Source organism: Dreissena polymorpha, chromosome 7 (genome assembly GCF_020536995.1).
Source record: "Dreissena polymorpha isolate Duluth1 chromosome 7, UMN_Dpol_1.0, whole genome shotgun sequence".
Lineage (NCBI taxonomy): Eukaryota > Metazoa > Mollusca > Bivalvia > Myida > Dreissenidae > Dreissena > Dreissena polymorpha.
Window position 1 is genome coordinate 21615787 of NC_068361.1, and position 27959 is coordinate 21643745.

General features: G+C 34.8%; 3 protein-coding genes and 2 long non-coding RNA genes across 6 annotated transcripts; 4 read left to right on the forward strand and 1 right to left on the reverse strand.

Moving 5' to 3' along the window:
* Positions 1 to 1114: 1114 nt before the first annotated feature.
* LOC127837231 (uncharacterized) lies at positions 1115 to 1909 on the forward strand. The gene is made up of 3 exons (XR_008029182.1): positions 1115 to 1382; positions 1539 to 1631; positions 1799 to 1909. It is a non-coding gene; the product is annotated as an uncharacterized LOC127837231 (long non-coding RNA).
* A 1211-nt stretch (positions 1910 to 3120) lies between these two features.
* Positions 3121 to 4866, forward strand: LOC127838932 (uncharacterized). The gene is made up of 5 exons (XM_052367069.1): positions 3121 to 3631; positions 3796 to 4002; positions 4168 to 4431; positions 4532 to 4630; positions 4738 to 4866. The coding sequence occupies exons 1-3, from the start codon at positions 3121 to 3123 to the stop codon at positions 4293 to 4295; spliced, it is 846 nt and encodes a 281-aa protein (XP_052223029.1). The 3' UTR covers positions 4296 to 4431; positions 4532 to 4630; positions 4738 to 4866.
* A 166-nt stretch (positions 4867 to 5032) lies between these two features.
* On the forward strand, positions 5033 to 8391 carry LOC127837883 (uncharacterized). Its single transcript, XM_052365331.1, has 5 exons — positions 5033 to 5584; positions 5694 to 5792; positions 5959 to 6198; positions 6363 to 6611; positions 6830 to 8391. Exons 1-4 carry the CDS (start codon positions 5473 to 5475, stop codon positions 6506 to 6508), a joined length of 597 nt encoding a protein of 198 aa, XP_052221291.1. The 5' UTR covers positions 5033 to 5472; the 3' UTR covers positions 6509 to 6611; positions 6830 to 8391.
* A 1671-nt stretch (positions 8392 to 10062) lies between these two features.
* Positions 10063 to 21436, reverse strand: LOC127837882 (hillarin-like). 2 transcript variants are annotated; one of them, XM_052365330.1, is made up of 12 exons: positions 21289 to 21436; positions 19929 to 20166; positions 17964 to 18077; positions 16327 to 16553; positions 15431 to 15639; positions 14770 to 15008; positions 13902 to 14432; positions 13496 to 13618; positions 12981 to 13155; positions 11843 to 12123; positions 11139 to 11324; positions 10063 to 10508 (listed from the first exon to the last, which is right to left on the reverse strand). In XM_052365330.1, the coding sequence occupies exons 2-12, from the start codon at positions 20118 to 20120 to the stop codon at positions 10449 to 10451; spliced, it is 2337 nt and encodes a 778-aa protein (XP_052221290.1). In that variant the 5' UTR covers positions 20121 to 20166; positions 21289 to 21436; the 3' UTR covers positions 10063 to 10448. The 2 variants fall into 2 exon arrangements, with proteins under 2 accessions (XP_052221290.1, XP_052221289.1); XM_052365329.1 differs by having other exon boundaries at positions 21196 to 21357.
* On the forward strand, positions 21382 to 27955 carry LOC127837884 (uncharacterized). Its single transcript, XR_008029516.1, has 4 exons — positions 21382 to 21549; positions 24602 to 24764; positions 25039 to 25085; positions 27414 to 27955. It is a non-coding gene; the product is annotated as an uncharacterized LOC127837884 (long non-coding RNA).
* The last annotated feature ends 4 nt before the right edge of the window (positions 27956 to 27959 follow it).

Genomic DNA, 27959 nt, shown 5'->3' on the forward strand with positions numbered 1-27959 from the left:
ACTAATGGCTACTGAAATGAAATTTGAATATACACATATAGCTGTAACAAACAAGATGAGCGCGAGAAATTGATCATGTGACATATTTATTAAAACAGCAAGATGAAAATTTCATATCTGTACACTTTTTGAAAAAAAAAGAAATTTACTTGTGTATTGATGTTGATTTTCTCATCAGTATTTGTTAATCTATTTTCGTTACTTCAAGCTTATGTTGCAGTAGCTAATCTATTTAAAGTAACTGTTTTCCCCACAGTATGCTTCATTAATATTAAAACACAGCAACCAAAAATACTTTTTATTTAAAAAAAATTCTAATAAACGTGTACACAATTAAGCAACAAATTCAAAATGAATGTTCGTTTCTATGTGATGAAACAGTTTTATTAAAATAATGGCTAAGGTAAGTATCTTATGTTATGGTGAATGCTTACATCGCAGAAGTATAAGTATTTGGTGTGTGGCTTTTCTTAACTTTTTACATTACATATTCACCCTTTTGTTACTATTCACTAATGTATTAAATCTTTAGCGGTGAGTGGCGTACAATTTAGAGTACAGCAATCCTTAATACTAATTATTTTCACCTGTTTTTTCTTTCTGCTTCAACATTGTTTTTTTCTCAAACCAAGTGCATTCCATGCTTTAAATGTTTTACTTCTTACATGTTATATGGATTCTTAACATCTTTTGCTTTGTATGTGCTGAGTTAGAATTTGTCTTTTATTACTAGTACATTTATTTAATAAATCGGTGTAGTGTACAAGGCCGTCACTTGACATCAAATACTGGATACATGTTAGAACAAACATAATTTTTAACAATGTTTTTATGAAAAGTTGTATATTGAATATGACAAAACATTAGCATCCAATGGTATAGTATGTTTTAAGTGTGTGCACATCCATTAAAGAGATCATAAAGTCAAGTGAGTGCCTTCGTAAGCTTTAGTCAGGTTTTTTGTTTTGTTTGATGTGTAGATATAAAGTAGTCTGTGTTGTTGTAACAGTAAAAGATTTATTTCTTACATATTAAGATGATGTGATTTCACCTAACAATCATTTTTTTGAGTTCCTTTTAAAGTAATGATAATAGGTTAATAAAATAATTATAAAACCTTTAAACAACTAATGCTGCAATTGATTGTAATGTCTGTTTAGTACGACAACTAATTTTTTATTGTTGGGAAATTAAAAAGCTTTCTTACAACAATTATTATATTGCAGAGAAAACAGTATTCTTCAATTTTAATATAAATGCCTTAGAAAATGTTCTGCGACAATTTCAGAAAAAAACATCCAGCTTATTAAGTACTAGTTCAACCTCTGCCACAGCAACACAGCCATTAGAGCAACAACAAATTCATTAATTTGTGAGATCAGGTACTTCTGTGTAATAAAAGTAAAAGACTAAAAGTTTATTGTAACACACAAACTTTTTTGAACACAATGTTACTCTTCACCAAACTTAATGATGATAAGGTATTTTTATTGCTGGTTTAGTCACGCAAATTTTAGTGTTGTCTCTAAAATTTTCAGAAACATCTTGTTCACAGCCAACTTTGAGCAAACGAGCAGTTTCAAGTGCTCCAAGACAGTCAATCAAATCATTGATGTTTCCAAGTCCTAAAAGTATGTTTATGCGTAAATATCAAGCCAACATTTCAATTTTTTTTATATATTTTGTTCTTTTATCACAATGTTTTAATATAAATATAATAATGAAATACTTGTATATTTGTAATTTGGAAATTGGAATTTCTTTTCGCAGTTTAAGTGATGATTATTGTTTATCTTAGAATCACGCATTGTGGAAAAGACACATACACTTACTCTTAATGAGAAAAAAAAGACGCACCTGTTGCCTCAACTACAACTAGCGCTGCGGACACAAACATTTATATCACAGGTAATCTGGCTGCGACAATCCCAGCACTAGACTGAGAAATGCCCTGCCTCAAGGCAGACATCATATCCATTACATCATTACAACTTTATGAAATGCATTGTGCAATAGTGACAATTTTTTTATATTGACAACTCATAACAGTAGTATGCAATTTACAGTACATGTATTTATTTGTGATTTTTTATTTGGGAATATTTAAACAGGCAAGTATCCAATCTTTGCAAGATGAAAGGAAGTCCTACCAAAAGAAGATTTCTAAAGCCCTATTTACCACCGTTATAGAGAAAAGAGGTTAACGTGCCCACATGTTAACTGAAAGAATTGACAAGATGTGGTGGTCACCACCAGAACCACCTTTCCTTGTAAACTCCATACCTTCTGTGGACCATTACTTTGGACATCGCCTGTTTTTGTGGATGCCTCACAATCTCTTTGAGATGTCCCCATGAAGGCTGTGATATCAGCTCTACATATTTGCTGGCATCTGAGAACCTAATGTGCCCATCGTGCAAGCGGAAAGTCATTGCTTGGAGCCATAACATAATATCATTGCTGGATATTGCAAAGCAACATGTCTTTCCCTGCATTCTAACATAAATGAAGGCCTGCGACAAAAAAGTAGTGCGCCTTTGGTGTGAAAGAGGTCTTGGCAACAGCAGTTACCAGATCCAGAAGAAGCTGCAAGAACACCATGGCGAGGATTGGCTTGAAAGATCAGCTCTCTACCTGAATGACTGCAACAAGTTGAAGAAAGCTTCTTCTTCTGGACTTGTAAACAAACTTAGTTTCCAAGATCCACCTGCCATGCTTCCAGTTCCACAGTTCCGCTGGCTAATGCAGGTTTACATAAAGGACGTCCTTTGTCGATTAGAAGAAAGCAAAGTAGCAATTACCTGCGTATTTGTGCGCATCCTCAAAATGGACTCAGCACGGAAGGTTGTTGGCAAGTTAGCTGGCCCTGCGAGAGGCACTGCGTTCTGGGCCACCAACATTGACAATGAGTATGGACAGGTATTGATGTCAGTCATCACAGCAGCAGAAGGACATGGCCTTGCATCAATGGCTGAGGGAATCATGACCCGTTACAGAGAGGCTGGCGTGGATATTCCTCCTGTTTTGTATGTTGACAGAGACTGTTGTGGGACTTCGTCAGTGCGAAACCTGTTTCATTGTTGACAAGGTATTAACATCAGGTTGGATATCTGGCATTTTATGCGAAGAATTTCAGTTGGCTGCTCAACTGATTCACATCCTCTGTATAGTCTTTTCATGAACCACTTGAGCAGGTGTATCTTCATGTGGGACACCGATGCCCTGGAACTGTTGAAAACAGCAATACGTCAGGAATTAGGCCAAACGCTGATGTACCCACAAACTGATGCTAATCAGGAGAAGTTTATCTCCAAAAATGAACTGGCCCTCCACTGCATGAGAACAACGCATCCATCCAAGGAAACAACAGACCTCATATACAATCTGTTGAAAAGATACCAGGATGCCAAGGATTCACTCGGGGTTCCCCTTCTGCGGTCAACTATCATTCAGTCTGTCTGGGAGAAGCAAAAGCATCACATCGCCTGCATACAAGACTCACCGAGTGTCCAGTTATACATTCAAACTGGGACACTTAAAAAGGGTGACACTACCCTGCCAACGTACCGATGTGCTAGGGGTTCTACCTCGCTGGAAAGTTTCCACCTTCATCTAGCACGATTCATTCCAGGTATAACATGTATATTTAAGGTATGTTTCACACAAAAAATTTGAAATATTGACTAAAACTTATTTAAAATAACGTCAAAATAGATTAATGCAATCTTAGAATGTGAAAGAAGTGTATTACTAAGTTAAATTAGGACTGAAAAGTTTGTTTTGTGAATGTTTCAGGTACTCTTGCCAATGAGGGCCTGTTTGAGGCCTATCTTGTTGAAGGCCTGTCAAGATGGAACCAGAATAGGGGTGATAATGCTGTCTCTGTGGCAATAGATGAGCCTCACTATAGCCAGCAACTGCGTCATGAAGTAAACAGACTCAGTGCTGATGTCCTGGGCAAAAATATTTTACCCTCGTACTCAACCCCACGGAAATATACTGGTAAAATTGCTTCTTGTTATTTCCTAAATTCATTACTGACCTTAAATTACCTTTGATCGTAATATGTTTTGTTTTCTATTTCCAGATGCATAATTTAAAAAAAACGTCACAAATAGTTTCACTAAAGTAAATGCAGTTCATACACAAACTTTTTTTTCATTTTAGGGGAGCTTATTGGTCTTGATTACCAGCTCAGTCAGACTGGCAAGGCACTTCAGTATGCTTCCTTCATCGAGAAATCTGAAGAGACTGAAATACCTGACTTGCCAGATGATACGGAACTGGTAACTTAAAACACTGATGACCTAACATCCGAAGCCCTTACAGCAGCATCATTGCTTGAAAAAGGAAACAGACCAGTTTCACTGGAGGAGACAAGGCCCATACTGCCTATTCTCTCTGAGAAAGTGTATCAGGCCTTAGCAAATGGTGAATATTTACTAAAAATGAAGTTGTTCTCTTTAATTTTGAAATTCAGTGTAATTATTTTAACCTTTAAAGGGTCCCTCAATATGCACCTCATTTTCAGAGAGTGTGCAGTCTGATCCCATTGTGTGTCCTGCCATTAGTGAACAGATGAAGCGCCCTGCATCTGTTCGTAGAATGCAGGCTTCAACGGCTAATAAAGGTAGGCTAGTGAAATAATACAAATTGGCCTGTTCACTTAAAAACCTCCTCATTGTTTGTTGTTTCTTTTTTTACATATAGATACATTGTTTTTTATGTTTATTTCAGAGAGTGTGCAGTCAGATCCCAGTGTGTATCCTGCCACTAGTGAACAGATGAAACGCCCTACTCCTGTTCTTGGAATGCAGCCTTCAACGGCTTATAAAGGTAGGCTAGTGAAATAATACAAATTGTCCTGTTCACATAAAAACCTCCTCATTGTTTGTTGTTCGTTTTTTACATATACATACATTGTTTTTAACCAGGTTTTCCGAAGGAAAAAACTGGTTATTAGATTGGCGAATTCGGGCGGGTTGGCGGGCTGGCTGGCGGGCTGGCGGGCTGGCTGGCGGGCGGGCGGAACAAGCTTGTCCGGGCCATAACGATGTCGTTCATTGTCATATTTTAAAATCATTTGGCACATTTGTTCACCATCATTGGACGGTGTGTCGCGCGAAATAATTACATCGATATCTCCAAGGTCAATGTCACACTTTGAGTTTAAAGGTCAAAATTGGCAAAAAATGAGCTTGTCTGGGCCATAACTATGTCATTCATTGTGAGATTTTACAATTATTTGGCACATTTGTTCACCATCATGGGACGGTGTGTCGCATGAAAGAATCACGTCAATATCTCCAATGTCAAGGTCACCACAACTTAAAATAGATTTATTTTGAAACAAACTTACAAAGGGGGTTAATTTTGTTTGTTCATTTCAAAAGTTCAGTTTGAGTTGTCTCCCTTAATCAGATTTTTTTTCACAATGAAAACCTGGTTTTGTGACAATTTTGTCCCTTGTTTATGTTTATTTCAGAGAGTGTGCAGTCTGATCTCATTGTGTATCCTGCCACAAGTGAACAGATGAAGCGCCCTGCTCCTGTTCTTAGAATGCAGCCTTCAACGGCTAATATAGGTAAGCTAGTGAAATAATACAAATTGGCCTGTTCACCTAAAAACCTGCTCATTGTTTGTTGTCGCTGTGTTTTTACATAGAGATACATTGTTTTTTATTTTTATTTCAGAGAGTGTGCAGTCTGATCCCATTGTGTGTCCTGCCACTAGTGAACAGATGAAGCGCCCAGCTCTTGTTCTTAGAATGCAGCCTTCTACGGCTAATATAAGTAAGCTTTTGTTATTTCATTGTGATGTATTAAATCTTAAGACGTATAATACATAACTAGACTTGCTTTTTTTGTAAAACATTAATTTTGTTCTTATTCAATGGCAATAAATAAAATGCCCACAGTTCACAAGTTTTGATGTATTAAAATAACTTTTTTGTTTTAGATTCCATTGCCTCATGTACTTTGAGTGAAACAGATGTCGATGAGCATCTGCAATCCGTAGCACCTGACGGGTTTCCTGGTTACTCCGCCATTCAGGATTTGGCTGAATATATGGTTGGTCTTGTGTCAGGCAATGGCTCTCTCACAGCACAACAGGTTCAACAGGTGCTTGACTTGTGGAAAAACTTGTCTCCGTCTGACAAGCTGCGTACTGTCCTGAGGCTCGATTTGATACGGATTGGTAAGAATATGTTTTTTATTATCTTATTTTCTTTGCGAAGTAAAAAAAATAGGAAAGTGTTGATCAACAAAATACAATTAGTTCAATGTGTGTATAGAATATCATATAGTTATATTTCTATCATATTAGAACAAATATATTCATGTGATGTGTCTTTTTTACAGCAGCACACGTGCTCCGGATTCAGTTCCAGCTGCAAAACCTGACTGCAATCGTTATGTTGAGGCCGTGGTACAGAGGCAATTTGCCATGTTTCCAGGCAACAGGGTTGTTGACAGGCAGACGGTTAAACGGATGTCCCTCATCATGAACGGATATAACAAAATCCGTGGTTCAATCCACAGCAATGCCATAGTGATGAGGGAGACAAATATCCACCTGCCTTTCCTAAACCAGCGTACCTTACAAGCATGGTAAGGAGATGAAGATTTAAATTCATGTTAAACAATAATCGGATTGCATGTTAATATATACATATATTGAATTATAGTATATTATCTTAACATATTTTAATTGTATAGTCACTTATATTTTAATGCAAATGTTTGAAATTTACATTATTTTGCTCTTTTCTCAATTAAAATGTATTTATGAATAAGAATCTTATTTGCTTACTTTCTTTTGTCTTCAGGCATACTGATCTTATACGAAAGGAAAATAAAGATATGCTTTCTCAAGGCTTGGAAGAGGGCATGCAAAGAATGACAGCTGAAAAACCAATTCTACCAGCTGTCAAATTACCATCCACTCTTCAAGTGGGCGATTATCAACCCTTACAACTTTCCGTCCCTACCCAACACTTCTGTTAGTGTTCAGCCGAAGAAAAGAAAGTTGAAAACTACCATTAGTCAATCAGTTCCAACACCAATTTTGCCATCAGTGCCAACACTAATTTTGCCATCACCAATCAAACCCCACTTGTTATCCCTGTTGCCTCAAACATAATGCCTGTGTCGTTACAGCCAGCCATGCACCGCCAAGCACAACGTTACCGACAAATTAAAATTAAGGAAGAGGCTGAGGGAAAAGTTCGCAGATCATACCACAAGATAAAACCGGTCAGGAACTGTAAAACATGTGGGGAGATCATCTCTATAGATGTGAATTTATGGGGCTCACTATATTGTCCTAAAACTGACAAGGAAACATTAGAAGAGTTTAAAAAGAGACGTTATCTTGAACGGTTTCCTGATAAAAACACATGATAAAAGCAGTAAATACTTATTCAATTATTGTGTTAGTGGTTTTTTGTGTTACCGGTAAATGTACAATAATGTCATTTACATTTTGTTCTACTGAAAATGACAGTGACTTTTGTGTACTTCCAAAGTGATTTGTTTGAGTTTCCGCAAATTACATTAACAATTTCTGTGTTTTCACCACTGATAGGTGACAGTGATTTCTGTGTTTTTTACCACTGAAAGTGACAGTGATTTCTGTGTATTTACCACCGATAGTGAACATGATTTCTGTGTTGAACTATTAATAGTGAAAGTGATTTATGTGTATTTACCACTGATAGTTAAAGTGATTTCTGTGTATATACCACTGATAGTGGGAGTGATTTATGTGTATTTACCACTGATAATGACAGTGATTTATGTGTATTTACCACTGATAGTGACAGTGATTTCTGTGTTTAACTACTGATAGTGAAAGTGATTTCTGTGTATTCACCACTAATAGTGACAGTGATTTATGTGTATTTAAAAAGTTTACCACCATGAAAAACCAAAATATTTTAATGCTGCCTTCAATTGCAAAGTTTGTTTACAGTGTTATTTTTTACTCAAAATATTTTGATATACTAGTTTAATTCTCTACAATAATGTTATGCAAATTACTGTTATATCTACCGGTTATTCTTTTACAGTTTTGTACTGGGAAACTGTTTTTAATTGTACACTTTGCAGTTGAAGAAGGTCCCAAGCTTTTATTTGAATAGCCATTATCGATAAATGATCCAGTATAAATTGTTAATGATACAAATTTTATTGGTGTCTACATTGTGCATTAAACAAATTTATTTCCCGTTCGAAAAAACAATTTAAATACATGTAAAAGTACATTAAAATGACTAAAATAATAATAAATCTGGGTATGTGACCACAATAAAGCAGAGGGATAAATTTTGGTTTAATTGTAAAGGAAGGTACAATATATATTGAATAAAATAAATGAACATTCACTTTGTGCAGTTTTGTGTTTTTGTGTTCACGAATAAAGAATTATTATTTAAATAATTATTTAAATATTAAGCCTTAACAATTAAGAAAAATGCTTCAAAATGAAAAACCATTAATTACAGACGACTTGCCCAAAAAACACATTTTAAAAAGCTATGTTTGAAAAACAGACGACTTGGTACAGAAAGTGTCATAAGCACTCAAAAAGCATTCTTAAATGTTAATGGAAAAAATTAATGCCGACGCCAGGATTCGAAAACACGTCATCGTTTCAACGCCAAATTTTCGATACCGGCTTTGGAAGCTAGTGGGTAGCGGCCTTAGCGCAGGCTCTTACGCACTAGTTTCTTAGCATGGGTCGTCTGAGTATGCCGACCCAAACGTATGCACCTGTCTTATACCATTAGACCTTGCCACTATGGTTGAATTATACACGTTAAATTGTAAGCGCTATTTTGAGATGTTCAAATGAAGTACAATTATCAAACTTTCACGTTGAAAATAAAATAAACAATTATATAATTATCTGCTTATCGTAATTATCAACAGAGAAAACAAATATATAAAAGCACGTGCATTGCTATGAAAATATAAGGCAATACACATATGACACTATCCCTAAAATACAATTTAAGAGAACATACAAATATTAACATTGAATGTAGTACAAATGGCTTATGCAGGTGATAGCCTCAGTCCACGCCTACTTGTTTTTAATTAAACTTTTTTCCAATGAGAATCTTCCGTGCCAACACATAATAACGATCATTTTATGAAAAAAATGACACCATTATTTTAAGCTTCACGGTTAAGTTTATGTAAGAAGGAAAACGTGAGTGGCCTGTGCAATAGTTTGACGCATTTAAATGCTCATATTTCCTACACTCCTATTGTCCCAAGAGTAGGTAGTCCGGTTTGTTTTGCACGTTGCATCGAGAATAAACATAATTGATTACAAAATTATAACGTCAATTTAGCCCATAAATATGGCCGCTTATTATACCCGCCATAGGCGGAGGAATATTGTTTTGGCGTTGTCCGTCCTTCCGTCCGTCCGTTTTTCCGTCCGTCTTTCCGTCCGTCAGTCTTTTCGTCCGTCCGGAGCCATATCTTGGAAGTGCTTTGGCGGATTTCATTGAAACTTGGTATGAGTATATATATACGGACAAGAGGATGATGAACGCTAAATGGCATTGTACACCATATGTTAATAACGGAGTTATGGCCCTTTGTATCTTGAACAATTGCTTTTTTGAGTGTCAAATATAACACTTTTGTGTCCAGAAGCATATTGGCGGGGGATATCAATTCAACGAATTTGCTTGTTAAAATAGCTTTCTATCGCCTTTTAAGTCAATATGAACCTATGTCCATTTAAAATGGATTGGTTGGTCTTGTTATGTGGACTAGGGCCATGAATACACGTACGGACATGCAAAGTCATTCACGGCATTATCAAAGGTAGCATCATAGTGTATAGCAAACTACATGTTTGTGTAAAGAAATCATTACGTTCGTCGAAGGGGATGTTTCAAATGCATGAGATTGTCCGTACGTGTAGTGTACATGCGATCGTCCTAGGTGCTCATGTGGAATGTTTAATGTTAGGTAATACCTTCACAATTTTGTTTTCCAGTTAATGTTAACAGTGTACTATGAGGAATACATTCATCTGAAGTTGAATTTTATAAGCATTTTAATACAATATAGATGTCGTAATATATTTTCTTTGACAATATTTCCGTCACATCACCGTTTTGTAGATACAACGTACACGTTCATAGATGATAATTAAAGCCTGTCTCATCAAACGGTTTTATGTTTCAGCCGTTTTTTATAAATAAGGTTCTGGTATATAAATTGCATTAATTTTTTTGTATATCCTCTTCACGAATATTTTAAAGATTCTGCAATATAATCGTTATTGGTCATATATTGCACAGAGTAAGTGTATCACACAGTTGCAATTTGCTTTGTTTTTGACAAGGACAATTGTCTTGCAGATTTGATTTGTAATATTGCTCAGGCCAACTCTTAATTAGAGCTGATGTAAGTCCGAGTGCGTTAAGGATCAATCCCCGTAGATGGCTGAGTCTGGTGAATGGCAATGCATACATCCCGCAGCTGAAATTTAAAGGTTAACTTCCATTCACAAGCTGGAACACTAACTATAAGTGCGATGTTATTAGTCTTGTGACATGTCCAATGGTTCATCAAAATAAAGCATACCAATAGCATATTACACACGAAATAAAGAGAACATGACCGGCAAACCATATTGAAACGCTCAAAGCGATTTAAGGGGTTTCAGTGGAAACCAATAGTGAGCGATATATTTGTGTATTTTATGACATACATTCCAATGAAAATAAATTCTGTTTAAAAAACTGCAAACCTGAACGACATGATTGCAGTCCCTGTTAGGAAGTCACTAATAGCAAAATACACATAACACATTGTGGCTGCAATCGCCGCCGTAGAACATTAATTTGGAGTCAAAGCATTACCTCACACTTAACCAAGAACTAATCATAAGGCATAAACGTACCATAATACATCTCCGGTTAAATTCAATATTGCTTCAAAAATGTTATTACATTTACAACTTATTCAAATATCTATCATGTTTAAATGAATGAAATATAAACCATAAATAACATGATAAATACATTCTTTTACAAGCGAAAAGGTTTCAACCGCGTTCAAAACGGCAACTTCTGGCTTTGATATTTCGATACCATGTTAATAACCTACCCAACAATAAAACGTCCCTGCACCCGCGCTGGCCATACGCGCCTCAATCTCGCTGTATTTATTGAGCATCTCATCCACCTTTTGCTGCACTCCCGGCTTTACGTTAATCGTATCGAACGTCTTGACGCGTCGGAGCATATTTTTTTTTCCCATTTTCCCCATTAAAACTTGGAGGTTTTCCCAAACCTAGATGTACAAAATATAATTTTGTTTACAGAGGCTATTTTCCTTCGTGTGCAAACATCAATTCAAAACGCTGCTTAAGTTTTTTTTATCAAAAACAAACTGAAACTGAATATATCGAAACCAATTACGTCTTATCAACTTTGTTTGATTACTTTCGATCATAAATGCTCAGACACCCTTTTGTGATGAATGTACAATAATTGATACGGCGCATCGTTCCGCACGAGTACATTTACTTGTGTTAGTTTTGGTATGCTTATAAAGCACTTATGAACATAGAAGCCTACTACACAGTAAACAATTATCAAAGTATTAAAATGAGAGTGTATATTATCCTCTTATTCATAAAAGTAGTAAGCTTCGCGAGGAATACGCCAAATGTATGTAATAATGTTAACCCGTCCAAGTACTTCTCGGCGAAAACACAAGAAATGATAACAAAAGCATTTACATAAAAATCTAATACATGTTATTGCAAAGAGATTGATGAAACGTCTGCATATACTGTTTTCAATTACCTCTAGTTGTTTGCTAGTTTCACCCAACATCAGGAACGTGGACCGCATAATGTCAAAGATGATGTTCGGGGGAGATTTGTAGCTGCGGAGCTCGGATATGGTGGACTGCTTCATCTCAAGAATATCGTGCGCAATCTTTATCAAATTTATGATATGGTTCCTCAACTCTTCCGCGTCCTCTATCAAGCGGGCCAGTTTATCATTGAACCGCGATTTATGACCTTGCTTGATGGCGATTTCAAGTGTTGCTAGGTTGCGCCGATTTATTGCATACATGAGATCTGGCATGTGATAGACATTTAAGGTTAATGATCCGTTTGGCATCGTAGCATTAGTTGTATGAAAGAAGATATTCAATCATAATGGCATATGATTCAGAGGATGCTGATGGCAAATATGATTTTATTATTGAAATGTTCTATAGCATGTGCGCCTTATAAGAAAAATGACTAACATTATACAATTTTACATGCTGTGTATACCGGTAAACACTCGCAACTATTTCAAAATAACCATGTATATTGTGAATATTCTAAAATGGTAAAGTCTGACACTTACAGTCTAATCAAATATTATATTATTACACCACACAATTAAAGGGATCTTTTCACGCTTTGGTAAATTGACAAAATTGAAAAAAGTTGTTTCAGATTCGTAAGTTTTCGTTTTAGTTATGATATTTTTGAGGAAACAGTAATACTGAACATTAACCATGCTCTAATATAGCCATTACATGCATCTTTTGACGATTTTAAAACCTAAAAATTATAAAGCGTTGCAACGCGAAACGATTGAATAATTTGGAGAGTTCTGTTTTTGTCGTTAAATTTTGTGAAACTACGAAGATTGCTTATATAAGGTATAAAATACGTCACAAATGTGTACTCGGCGGAATAGCTCAGTAGGCTAAAGCGTTTTTACTTCAGGACTCTGGCAGGACTCCAGGGGTCACTGGTTCGAAACCTGCTCCGGGCAATGTTCTTTTCCTTTTTTAATTTTTTTTCTTGATTTTTTACTGGAGCTTTTACGATCCAATGTTTACATTTATCAATATAAAGCATTTAATGAATAAGTTAAAAAAATGTCAAAATCTGTGAAAAGGCCCCTTTAAGAACACATGAAAATAATGGTTTCTCACATTGTTGATCCTTTTTATACCCCAGTGCGTCCTGAGCGGCCTGTAGTTCTCCCTTGTCGTCCATTCCCAAACTTTGCAATATCTCTATCTCTCCTTCTAGCTCACCTACGTGTTTAATTCCTCTTTCCGTTGCTAAAACTGCCACGTTGGTTCTAGTCTGTTTCTCTATGGGATCCTTAAAAATAATTATCAATCGATAATGACTCATAATGGAGTAAGCATTATTTAAACATACAAATAAATCATCGAAACAATCGTTATGTTAGTTTGTTAAAGCGGATTGAATAAACCCATCCAACGTGGTGATTATAATTAAATCTTTCTGCATATTACGATGTGGGTTATTGCATTTTGTCTAGTTGTTTAGATTGAACGGCTTGAATGATTAAATAAGGTGTTCTGTAATGTCGACATAGCTGACCTTTAATAGACCTTATAATAACTAAATTATAATACTTCATATTTATGAGTAGTAAAAGTATAATATCTTTACAATGAAACATTAATAAACGAACGTCTCGTTTCTTCTTCTTTTTCTCTGACGTCAGAAGATAATTACAGACGTTGTCGTAATCATTTCTGTTCTCCTGCTGAGCGTGCAAAGCCAAAGCATACTCTCCATCCTCTGGTACAGAAACCTAAAATGATAAATAATACAACAGTAAGTGCAACAAAAAGCGCAATTATGTTATACTCGAATTACACAATTCAAATGATGTAATATTGTTCACTAAAAGCCGGAATGCGAAAGTATCTTAAATGTATAACATATAGGTACATCGTTTCACGTCTGGCGTGAGACCAATGGTGATATCAGTCACATTGCACATTTATAAATTTATGTTTGTATCACCATGCTGAAGCACTAGCTCTGTGCTTACCTGAACACTAACCATGCTGAAGCACTAGCTTTGTGCTTACCTGAACACTAACGTTGCTGAATTTCTGCGTCATTTTACAATACTTCTGCAACTCTCCCTTTGCTATGGTAGCGTGCAATAGTTCTGTCCGTACAGCAATGTCACGCGTTAATGTGAAATTAAACTCAATGGGCTTATTCGCAAACATCTTAACAATACCAGTTTTGTGCGATACTGCTTTTAGTCCAGCCATTTCGGTATCCATGGTAGGCCCGTATCCAACTTTGCCCGGACTAAATGGCAAAGGTTTACAGTCTTCCATAGCCTCATCTACAGTTATTTTGAACGCACACAACCACGTTTCATATTCTTTCCCGCCTAAAATTTGAAACTTATAGACACCGGCTTCGGGGAACCTGATTCCGAAATCCCAACGGTTACCCGCTCGGTTAAGCAAGACATAGTTGTTAAGTTGTAAGTTGGCATCGATTTCATGTCCTGACTCGAGGTGGTTGTAATAAAGTTCATAGGTCATGCTCATGTTTGATGGATCTCCGCACGCAAGCTCAATGTGGCACTCGCCATCTTTTGACTGCCAATACAAGATAGAACATACGACTGTATGATAAGGAATGTACATATTTAAACGAACAAACATGATGTCAGGGCGCAAACTTTTAAGTACCGGCTTTGTTCTCGTTATGCAGAATTAGTGGCTGTCTAAATGTCGACGGTGTTATCTGACTTGTGCCAAACATTCCAACACATACAATGAAACTATTTACTCGCCTTTTCACGGACGAAACACCATGATTTACAAAGGCTGATAATATCTGCAGATCAATGCTGCAAAACATGAAACAAATAAACAAAGTAATTGTTATAAATATTTAAAGAATAAAAAACATTCAAAACAATATATACAACACCTTCAAACGGCCGCTAAATTTGCTTCGGATATCAACTTTTAATTTAAAGTACTCAGGTTGGATATATGGAACATCTGCGAACATTGCAAAGTCCCATTGGGGAGATAGAAGCTGCCATCTTGCTTGCTCCGGAAACGCTTCATAAATAAATGTGTCTGGATCTGTGAGAAAGTAGTACTCGTTGAATTGCTTGACGGTAACCCCTGATGACTTCACCTCTTTTTCTCTGACCGCTTGCCCTTAATATACAGAAATAAACTATAGTAATGACATGTGATTGTTTGAAACTATTGTGCTTATGACATAGAAACTATTGAGTCTACGATGTTCAAACGATTAACAATATAATGGAATGTGTAATTCCGTGTTTATAAAACATATAAATAAGCTTTCATTTTATCGTGCCTCAAATAAGTATTTTACGCTATCCCTCTTTGCAACGACCGCTCTTTATGAGTTAAGAGTAAAAGGGGTTTTCATATTGTATTCATAGTGTTTTGTGAGTCTCGTGTCTAATACATGTGTTGTGTGTAACACTGTTTGACAGTTTGTTCTGAGACACATATTTAGGTCCTCTTGTTAGAAGCTGGCACAGCTTAAATTGTATTGTTCTTTATGAGAACGCGATATCAATGTCATCATCTTCTGCAAGTGGTCCTACCGTTAGACTCCACTTTGGTGTAAGCACCCGTTGAATGGCCTACGACCGCGCTGCATGCCCATAAAGGGAACACTAGTCGCCACCCACCGGTCACATACACGGCATTCCAGGAGTTCCGTAAGTTCTTCAAGTCCGTGTCAGCATCACCGACTTCGTAACTTGCAGACTTAGCCCAACCGTCTATCACCACACATTCGATTTCAGCTTGGCTGAACATTTTGGAACCACATGATTATTTTTTTCAACGATTTCAAAAAGTCAATAGTATATATGATATAAACCTATATATATAACCGTATAAAGGTGAATCATATAAGCATTTCTATTGTCTTTAGTCATCTGTCCTTACATGTCACCAATTGTTCAGAACAATCCTCACATATTGAAATAATGTTTAAATTGTATTACTAAAAAGCAACTGAAAAGCATGATTTACATATTATTTTATATATTGTTTTTTATGGATACTCATTTACCGACGTAAAAAAACCCATACAAACAGCGTTTGCAAAGCTTTTTGACTAAAGCTGTATTACAAACAAAAGGTGTAAAAGAACATTAAAGTTCTGAAGCCTGAATTTCTCTGTTCTATGAAATGCCTTCAAAATGTATACCAGTAAAGGCCGACACAGTTATTGTTTTTGCTATTATAATAATGTTTTTTCCTTTTGCGAAAAAAAACACATTAGTGTTCGCCGATGAAAAAAAACACTTACACTTTGAAAACGTCCATAAAAGGGCTATGCTACAGACGAAATAGCGCACATTCATAAAAGCAATATAGTCGGCATTCACAATCCAGTAGAACTACATCATATTGTGGTATTAAGAGTTTTGTATTTGCATTAAAATACACATATTATATTATAGCATGTCGACTCAAAACCAAAACCTACCGACACAGAAGAGCAAATAATGAAGAATAACGCGCTTTCCGATCTTTCATGAGCTTCATGACTCCTCGAGGTGTATCAGTTCCAGTAACCTTGCTGTAGTCTGCCCCGTCAATATCTTGGTTAGCCATCCATATGAATATTGCTCGCACTTTCTCCACGTCTGTTTTACAGTTGCTGGTGAGATGGCTTATAAGCCTCTCATAGCTGTCGGCAAGATCATCCGGCGTCTGAAAATGAAAACAAAACTCAATTCTTAATCGCAGACGCAAGCGTGTGACGTAGATTGCTATATGCACTACATTATATTTTATGTAAACGCCAAACTAACCAGATGGGCATATTAAGTCATCGCTCTCGACGGAGTAATTGTAGTCGTATTAATGTATACCATATCTATACGTCAAACCAGTCGGCAATGATGCAATAAATACATGGGTAGATTTCCATTTAGTATCTAGCTAGATGCGAATATAGTGGAATGACATGTCTTGAATAACTTGCGAAGCTTGTAATTATATCCAACCACAGTTGACAGGCGTGAACTCGATTGATATGTTAACTTTTAAATGTAAATGTATTTTCAGCATTAATGGCTATCTGAAATGAGTGTAGTTTCGTTCACCCAATACTTCAAAAGAGATCGTAGAGTACGGATGTACGGGACTTTCCATAGGGGAGTCCTGCTGATTCAATGAACGAATTGAACTTTAGTTTAAACTCATATTTGGTATTATCTTATTGGAATATTAAGGCTTATGACTGAACGCGTGCATATACAGTTGTTGTGTATGTTTAGCTGTTATATATATTTCAAAAACATAACATACATTATTTGAAACAAAAAAAAGAAATCTCAAAATTATCAATACTTTTTGTAAATTACATTAAAACCACTTTAAATCAAATAACGTCGTCGTTACAATAGAACTATGAGACATGTTCTTGACTGTCGACGCAACCAGGACCAGTTAAAAATTACGCAACACGTCATGCATTCGTAACGCGATAAGGCAGCATTGCGAGTTACGCAAAACAAACACAAACGGTTTTCTTTGAATTAAAACTGCAAGTTATGCTACTTGCAGTGATTTTTTTTAAAGTTAATGACGTTTGCCAAAAGACGAGCCCTGTTCCTTTGAAAAAATATATGAAATGTCACGTTAAAATTATGTTGATGAATAGCGGTCGAGACATGTTGATAAAAATGCATACACTGTGTTCTTATTATACATGGTTTTCGTTATGTACTTTTGATGAGTGCATAAATATGCAAACCATTTGTCTGTATATTTAGTGCAAGCTCTGGTTTGTTGTAATGAGACATAATGAAATTCTTACATATAAATTGTATATTATTGTGTCTGTTGTTATAAATAACAAATGTAAAATATTAATGATCGATATTTTAACTCAAACACCAGTCAATCATTTATTTTGAACAGTTTTTGCTGTAATGAAAAGACAATTTGTCCGCTTATGCATATCAGTCACAGATTATCGTACTGACATCAAACGTTGTAATTCAAACATAAATCGCTTGAGTTTAATATTGTGTGATATATCGTTTATCTTAAGTATAAACCTGTACGGATAGTTTATCACAAACGTGTCATAACGGTAAGCGTATACGTATATACCTGTCTGGCTAATGCGTCCACTGCGTTCATCTGGTCTTTGTTAAAAATATCGGCTTTCCGGTTTTCAGGTTCTTTCGGTTCATGATATCCAGAAACAAGGTTTGGAACATCAATCTGTAAACGTGAAATTATTAATTGATCATTATACACTTAATTTATGTAATGAGATTATATTTTACGCTCACATTATCCGCCACGTCTTTTTTATAAACACAGATGAAAATGTGGGTTATGCTGCAATAACTATAGGCGGAGCCAATGTTTGAAAAATGTGTCGAAGAATTCCGTGAAATAGGACGTGCGTGTGATAAAAAAATAGTGTGTATCATATCGTTACAAAATTACCATTTCAACTCAACGGTAATGAGCGTAAACATACTATATTTGAGTTTAAATACGTAATTATAGTTACCCTGCATCTGTTGCAAACAGTGACATAATAAAGCAGTGACCGAATAAACTAGTTGATCTCCGGCAGTAGATCACGTCACCATGATCTACCGTCGTGCGTATCACTACGCGCCGATTAACATGTTCTTGTATTTTATATCTTATTTTACCTTTGAAATTTATTGAGACGCATCATGAATGTAATAGATACGCTCTGACATATGCTATCGTTAACATGACATATCATCATATTTCTTCGTTAAAATATATTACCGAACAAGCTGTTCGTAGTTTTATTTGTATTCACTTAATTACGCAAGTTATCACGTATCTCGTTAGACGTCATTTTTATGATGACACATTTGGCGGACAACAATTTGGACGTTGTTTTTTTATCAGTAACATAGTTGTTTAAAACATCGAACGAATACAAATCCGTAATTCCGATTGTTTGTTTTACACGAACAATTGTTAAATTGTAAAGCAATACAAAAAACGTAGCACTGTTTTTAGGTGGCATAATCGGTAGTTATTCGTTGGTCAGGAATGTTGCGCACATGATTGAGGCCTGACAAGAATCATTATTTTGTTATGTCAATTTTCCATTTGGCTTTGATACAATTTGTTCACGGCATAATTTTAAACGACTTTGGATACATCGAATGCATGGTTGGTGCCGAGATGGAGAAAGTTTATCAGGTGAGACAAAAATGGGGAAAGTTTTTATTATCTATATACATAAAACGTTTATATTATTAATCTTACGTTAAGCCGAGTTTACTATCGATCATTATGACGTCATAGTCAAACTGTATTTGATATAAATGAAACTAACGACAGGAACTCCATTTAAATAACAAAAATGACGACATATTCTGTTGTTATGGTCTGATGACGTAGATGTCAAGCGCTGGTGAATTCTGGGAAACAGTGAAGTGAAAGAGAACATACACGACTTAAGAAATTGTAAAAAAAAACTAATTTTCGTGTTCGACGTAATGTTTCACACATATAACATATTGAGTTACAATATATTATACTTAATATACAAACCACGAGCGTTTATTATAGAACTTAAAGATGTGTTTTAGCATGTTACATTCAATATCGTATCGATTAATATGACCCCATATTCGATTATGTTATCAATATTATATAACGCTATTCATTATGCTTTCGTTTACAACTTGTAAATGACCATAATTAATGTCGTTATCGTTTCATCGCACATAATGATGTCTCACAAAGTATTCATTATTTTTATTGTTATGTATAAAAAGGTAGATCTTTAAGTACTTTAGGAAAAATGCAACAATTGAATGACCCGAGTTGTGCGAAAATAGGTCTTATGCCGAATGCGGCCAAAGTAGCTCAAGCCCAGCCTGCGCAATTACTCAATGTTGTGACGAGCTACAATATATGTTTTAAACTCAAATCTCATAATCAGACCAGCAAGCCACCAGTGTCATAAGTCTCATTTTTTGCATAACGCTGTTCGAATGATATGAGAGCTTAACGTGTAAAGAAGGTCAATTTATCGTGTGTTTAAATGCATACTGCCAAGCGACACTTTACCTCTTCTATTTCTGGTTCTTGCTTTAAATTTGAATTCCAGTCATCTTTTTTGGCCCGTGCATTAGTGGTTCCAATAGAAACCACAACAAGTGCATGCTTGTTTCCGACAGCTTTCTCTGAGTTGACCTGTTTGGAGGTGCTTTTATTGTTGTTTGTGTCCGCGCCAACTGCTGTAGAGTTCCCACACCCCATAACTGAAGGAGCTTAAGTTTATCAGGTCATGTGGCTTTGTTTATCTCTGAAATAAATGTAGCATGGCATAAACATGTAAATCATTTTACATTAATACCCAATTCAGCACATGTGTACAGTTTTCACCTCTTAACATATTACACAAACACGTATATCTAGCAGACATGGTGTGCGTGCCGAAAAAAAACTACCAGCATTAAATAAAAAACAATAAAAAACTTAATCAAATGAAATAAGTCCGTTTAGTTTTGTGAAAAGCGACCTTTTTGAAAGGAATATTGATCAAACATTTAGTGTGCAGTAATTATTTTTTTTAAGTTTACCGCGTGTTGAAGGTAGATATTCTGTGTTGCATAGGCAAATGATGTTTCTATCAATAAACAAAGAGTGTATGCGAATACAAAAATATTTCCTTCCAAAGATTCTAGAGTTTCATTAATCCTATAAATCATTACATTAATTGTGTTCATGTTTGATGGATGCACAAAGGGTTTAAGTCCGCATACGTTTCTTCTCACTTGAAGAGAAAAGTTTGTCAATGAATATAGCATTTAAATATTTAGTGGATTTACAAATTAAGCCACTTATTTCTTTATGAACCAAAAAATCCATTAAAATGTGACGTTTCCAGAGACGTTAATGGGTATGATAAATAGTCCATTTGTATTAACCAGGTTGCTTTTGTTTTGGTGCTTTAATTAAAGCTTCGCACACGTTATACTCAGAGTACACCCTTTAAAAAACGAAAATAACAGTTACAATTTCTTGTAGATTTACACTTTAAAATGTTATCGATGATAATAGCAATTGAGTTACACCCCTACTGCAAATTTTGATAAGATGACTGTACATGTATATTCAATATTACTACTAACGGAAAACTTGACAGACAAAACAAAGCTTAAAGAGTTGTATTGTTGTTGGGCTTAAGTTACATACTAGAAATGCTGTTTAAATCAGGTACACCGAATTTTATCGCATTTATCCATTCTTCAAAATAACAAAATTGGCAGTGAAATAGTTATTTTACTACACTATTAAAAAAAGATTTAGCAACAATAAAATATGCACATACCGTATTGTGACTGTCCCCTGTCAGTTATTGTACTGGTAAAATCAAAACAAAATGGGTAGTATCACTAATTCAGTAAATTTATCAAATCCTAACCAGAATATTGCATGAATCCACTCAGTCAAGATAGAGAGTTTATCGCATTTGTAAATTGTTCTCTCCACTATATCTTACTTCTTTGATAAGCAAGATGCGCTGTTGAAAATTTACCGATATTGAGACGATATTGTTGAACTTGATTTCGACTGCCATTGTGATTTCAAGAAAAATAATAAGCGACAAAAATTTAATCTGGCGCCAAAAGTGTGTATTGGATGTTGTCGTAAAGAAAGAGAGAGGTTCCCGGTAAAACAATTGGTAAGGACTGATTCGTGTGTAGGCAATTTACAACATCTTTTTTTGATTATCACATAAAATGAGTGAAAAATAGTTACAGGGATTGATCACATCGTCTGTGGAGGTTTCTGTTGAAACTGAAAGTAGATGAGAAAGAGCTAGGTTCCCGGCCTGCACGCGCATTTCAATAAGCGAGCGGGTTGACAGCGATTTAATTATAAATAATGACGCACTTCCGTTGCTTCAGAAAATGGCGAGTGCCCTACCTTGTCAATATATATGTACTTAGTCAAAGTATCTTCTTTTTAGAAGACGTTTTGTCGGAAGATTTGTATTGCTTATGTATGTGTATGCATAATAAACAACAGGTAACTAAAAAAATAAAAAAAATAAATAAAAAAAAAATAAATAAATTAATTAATTAATAAAACATTGTCTTGAGCGCCTATGGTTAACGCTTGAGTATAATGAAGATGATGATAATGAAAATCGTGCCAGCGATGACGACGACGACGACGATTACGGCGACGCCAACGTCGACGACGGCGACGACGTTGACGGTGATGATGACGATGACGACGATGATGAAAATGAAGAAGATGATGTTAAGGATTGTGATTAAGGTTGTGGTGGTAGTGAAGATGATGATAATAATGATGAAGATAGTGATGAACATGATGAAGATTATGAAGATGATAATGATGAAGATGGTTATAAAGATGATGATGGTGGTAGTGACGGTGCTGTTGCTGCTGATGCTGATGATATTGATTATGATGATGATAATGCTGATTATGATTATGACTGTAATGATGATAATGATGATGATGATGATGATGATGATGATGATGATGATGATGATGATGATGATGATGATGATGATGATGATGATGATGATGATGATGATGATGATGATGATAATGATGATGATGATGATGATGATGATGATGATGATGATGATGATGATGATGATAAGCAATTGTTGTTGTCATAAAACACGATTTTTAAATTGAGATAATGTATACACTAGTGTATGCTGTTTTGTTTGATATTGTACATGTATATCTGTAACAATATCAGCCATAGACGTCAATATAAATATGAGCACTCGCTCTTAAACAGTCCTTTTTATATGTTTATTAACGGTAAGTCATTTGTTTGAACACTTCAATTTAGCCGAAAAGAACAGAACATAATTGTATGACACATAAGCTTTACTGTGTTGCGTTAAACAAACTCATAATACAAATCACATGAAGAAAACAAAGCCGTTTTGCAGAAATATAACAATAGTAATGGATGATCAGAATTTAGACAACAGTGTATCTTTGTGGGACTGTTTTAGAATGTTAATCAATACAATATGACAATATTGTGTAAGGTACATAACCTAATTCAATTGGAATCCCAATTACAGAATATTTAAGAAGTATATACAATATCGAATTATATTTATAATTTGTGTTTATGCAAGAACTATATCACCAAATAATAGTTGCATAACATGGTGGATTATAGCCTTTCGCATTATGTCACCATAAATTCAGTCAAAGTTTAAGTCGGCATATGTTTATAATTGTTATTAAGTCCATGATACGGGTGTATTAAATGTCACGACTTCTATTTAAACATCATTAAATTAAAGAGCTCGCTTTGCGTCCGAGAATGCGCTTACGACTAAGAGCTTTCGGTAAAAAAATAAGGTGTATAGTACGCCTTTGACCATATTACCAGTGTGGCCATACCACGTGATTCGTTACGTCATTTTGGCTAACACGCCAAGACGAAAATTGTAAATATTGCCTTCGCTAAGAAAATGCATTTCCATGAAAGTATCTTATTATTTACGCGATTTTGACGAAATAAAGCCCGCGCAATGGGTACATTTGAGTACTTTTCCCTGTTATATAAATATTTGATACCAGACGAGTAGTTTAGACTAGTCTATATTTCGAGGCAAATTGATAGTGTTTACGATGCGGCGAATGCAAGCACTGCAAGCACATTTTAAATCTTCCAAGCTATGCGTTTTATATTAATTTTTGCAGTGCACGTATTTGTGCGGACGTTCATTATTCCATTATACAATGTGTTTGGTCCGAAAAATATATCATTAAATACCATACATTAATATTTCCAATGTACACAACACATTTGGCCAACAAGACAATTACACGTTTCAAGATAGCACGACATGTCGCTATTCGACTAAAAAGACCAGTTATTAATTATATTTCTGAAACAAAAAACGATCTTAATGACGAGTTAATCAACAAAAATATTAGAAGAGTTTTCACATTTTTTTTCTTGATCTTGCACAAAACAACACAAACAAAATCATAGAATGACGGAAAATAATGACGATGCTGTTTTGCACCGATGCTATAAAAAAAAGTGAAACTTTCACAGAAAACAAGCCTCGGAATCTGACAGAGAGACTTTATGTCTGACAAAGTTCCAACTTAATGAGGCGAATATGTGACACACCCTTCTGATGTCGAGTTCAATTTAATCATTTTATTTCGATTAACAGTCCACAATAACTCCTCTAGCATTAAGACAGTTTGATAAATATAAAATGGCACATTTGACGCAACGCATGTACGCCTTTCTTTGATTGTTTTATCCTTAAGTAAAAGATGCGGATGTATGTGTGCGCTTGCATTTTTTTGGTAGGATTATTTAAGTAAGATTTGGATTAAAACATATTTATGTACGTTATGATAAAACATTATTTAATGCACACCTATAACACTAACAATTGATATATACATTGGAGTTATCGTGGCTATCTATTGATCCTACAGTTGACTATGTTCTTTTCAACTGTTAACTCTATTGTAAAGATAAAACTGTAATGTTGTAACCGTTTTTTTAATTGTTATAAAAACGATTTAGAAGTTTAGAAATGCGCTGGTGTTTTATAATTGTATATGGTTAATTGGATGAAATATTTGAAACGGTAACATAAATGACACACACGTAACATGATTATAATACTCAAATGATGGCAGCACGGTGAATACAGAACACAAAAACATATTTATTATAATATCTTATTTGATGTTTTCAGATACATAGCATGACGACAGAAGCGCAGTATACATTTGCTACATGCGCAGGAGGGTACAAGCAAGACGCCATTTGGCATTTCATGAAAGGTCACACTATGTGATGTTACCCTTCAACTATTGCGGCGTTGGATTTGCATCTAGGCGACAACTACAGAGACACAGGTCATTGTCGTATAGCGTTTTTGTCAGTAAAAAAATACATTTGGATTTCTCATTTTCTTTGCGAACGTAAACCTTCGGAAATATACGTTGATCGCAGTTTCACTACTTAAACGGTACCTATACAGAAATGTGATCCAAACCGTCTTAACCAAAACGCGTTAGAAATTTATTATATACATATAATCCGAATTTCAAATGGGTAAATATTGCAAATAAGTAGCAAACTGTGTACGTGTAGGATACATGTGCTGATAATGCCTATTACTAATTACAGATGCAATGCACACGGAGACGCAACGAAGTTTGTTTGTCTTAATTATGGTAAAGACTTTACAATGTTAAAGCGGGTATATACGATTTTGTCAAATATTTATGAATTTATATAAAATGTGTACAAAACTTATTATATATATATTTCAATTTAAATTTAAATAAAAGTTAAGAAGAACATGTGTCGAAAAATGCGAAATAAGCCAGATATTTAATTCTGAAATTGAAAACGGCTGTACAGCCGAATTCGCCAGCATGTATACCATACATGTACGATGTGAATCTAAACTTAGTTTAACGGTTTATTTGAATTCCTGCAACGATATCTATTCATACGACACACGAACACTTACTCCGATCCTAATACAAAGACGAATGCTTCGGTTATTGTAGGAAAATATGTACGTCACAATCGGCTCGGGGCGCTAATTTGTCTTTGCTGCATTTTATGAAATTCGGCTTACATGTATAATTTTTCTTGCCTATTTTGTGTTATTATAACATATTTTATCAATAGTTTACAATAAAACACATATAAAAAATCGTATATACCCGCTTTAAAAAAGTCACTTACTTGCCTTTCTTTATTTTTATTTGTTTGTTTTGTTGACGCTTCTGTTTTATTATATCAATTGTGATTTACATGTGATTCACGTGATTTAATACTGCCATTTAATTATGCTTTATAAATTAAAATTAATAATAGAATGTATACTGTGTTATGTTCGTCTCTAAAATGAATGAAAAAAACAAATCATGAAAAATCCGTGTAATTGATAAACACAAATAGGTGTTCAAATCGTCGTTTAGTCTATATGGCAAATCTCGCGAAAATAGTAAAGGCAATTGAGCATTTGTGTTATATTAAACTTTACTATTATCCCAAATTTCTCCATTATCTCTGTCACACGCTATGCTCGAAGTAATATATTTTGTCATTGGCAGTTAAAATATTTTACAGTTTTGAAACAATATTAATATTTATTAAAACAACGTTTGACTCACTGATGACCAAAGCTTGATTTACAAAGGCGACAAGAAACACCTAACATTAACATTGATTTGACTGAGGTATATATTCATTACATTAAATTTAATACTGGAATAAATTAAAAGCACACATATTGCACATGAATAATTATATATTCAAATTTCTGTTTTATCGCAAGTCAAACTACTTGATTGAAATCCCTCTAAAACACTGAATTTTACAGACATGGAGTATTAAATTCATATCATGTCAAGTCAAAGTCTATAAGTCGGTAACACTTGGCCCTCTCCCACTGTACTCTTAATGTTCCTCTGGCAACAGCGTTTCGACTGGCGTCCATTGTGGCTTCTTTTGACTTCTTTTTCAAACGTAGTCTTTCCTCGAGTTGTCAAACTCGTGGTCTCTTGTATTGAAATAAGTAAAAATAAATACCTTCAGCCGAAAGGTTTTTTATCACAAATGGTATCAATGCAATCATCCCGGCTATTTCATTGTGTAATTAGAAGCCATCGCACTTGATTTCATGCGGAAATTAATCACTGCCCTAACACTCATTGTTTTCTTATTTGGATTAATACCGTCTTGCGGTTAATGATATAATGACCGTCGTAATTTCTTTGTGGTTGGCGACTTTGATGGCGTTGTAATTGTTGATAATGTATGGAACTATTTAATTGTCGTTGTTCTTTTAAATAATTTCTTATCCTTTGGTGTTGCCAACTTAAAGGGACCTTTTCACAGATTTTGGCATTTATTGAAGTATGTCATTAAATGCTTTATATTGATAAATTTAAACATTGGACCTAAAAATCTCCAGTAAAAAAACGAGAATACAATTAAAAAAAAGAAAAAAAGTAACCCTCAACTGGGCTCGAACCACAAACTGTTTGAGTCCTGGAGTAAAATGTCTTCCGCTTAGACCACTCGGCCATTCGTGCTTATGCTATGGTGTGATGTATTTGTTACTTTATATAAGCAATCCTCGTGGTTTCACAAAATAAAACGACAACAGCAGAATTTTCCAAAATCATTCAATTGTTTCGAGTAAAAACGCTTTATAATTTTCAGGTTTTCAATTCGTCAAAATAAGCATTTAATGGATATTTTAGAGCATGGTAAATGTTCTTTATTATTATTTTATTACAAATACCATAACTCAAACTTTAATGTGCGAATCTGAACAACTTTATTTAATTGTGTCAATTTACCAAAACGTGAAAAAGCCCCTTTAAGTTGAGATCTGTTCTGCAAAAATGTTTTGTACTTTGGTGTTGTCGCCTTTGACGGATATTTAGTTTGGAAAAAATGTTTTCAATTTGGGACTATATGATGAGTTAACATTATGTTTTTGTGTTCATAGTTAACTCTATTAAATATTCCATCTTCAGTTTTGATCCAAGATGACATCCAAGTTGGACATTCGTGTTTCAGACGTCTCGTCTTGGTACGCTTGCTACGCTTTCTGAATTGGAGAGTTGGTTTTGATCTCATGATTCCTACAAAGGAAATATAAATATTGTAAGAAAACAAAACAATTAAGGTTTATAATAGTTCAAATTTGATCTTGGAAATAATAATCATTTATCTTTAGTTTATTTAATGCTTTATCTTTTTTATTTACATCACGAAAAAATGCTTCAACTGGAATTCGTTGCTTTTCATGTTAGCCAAACATTTTGTGTACCTTGGATATCTTAATATATGGTGTTTTATGATATGTTTTCCGGACCAAACACATCGTATATGGAATTATTGCCCAGATATATTAGTGCACTGCAAAAAGGCATATAAAACGCATAGTTTTGAAGATTTAAAATGTGCTTGCCGTGCTTTCATTTATCGCAACGTAAACACTGTCAATTTGCCTCGAATGATAGACTAAACTACTCGTCATATTCATATTACCGGGAATACTACTTAACTTTACCTATGGT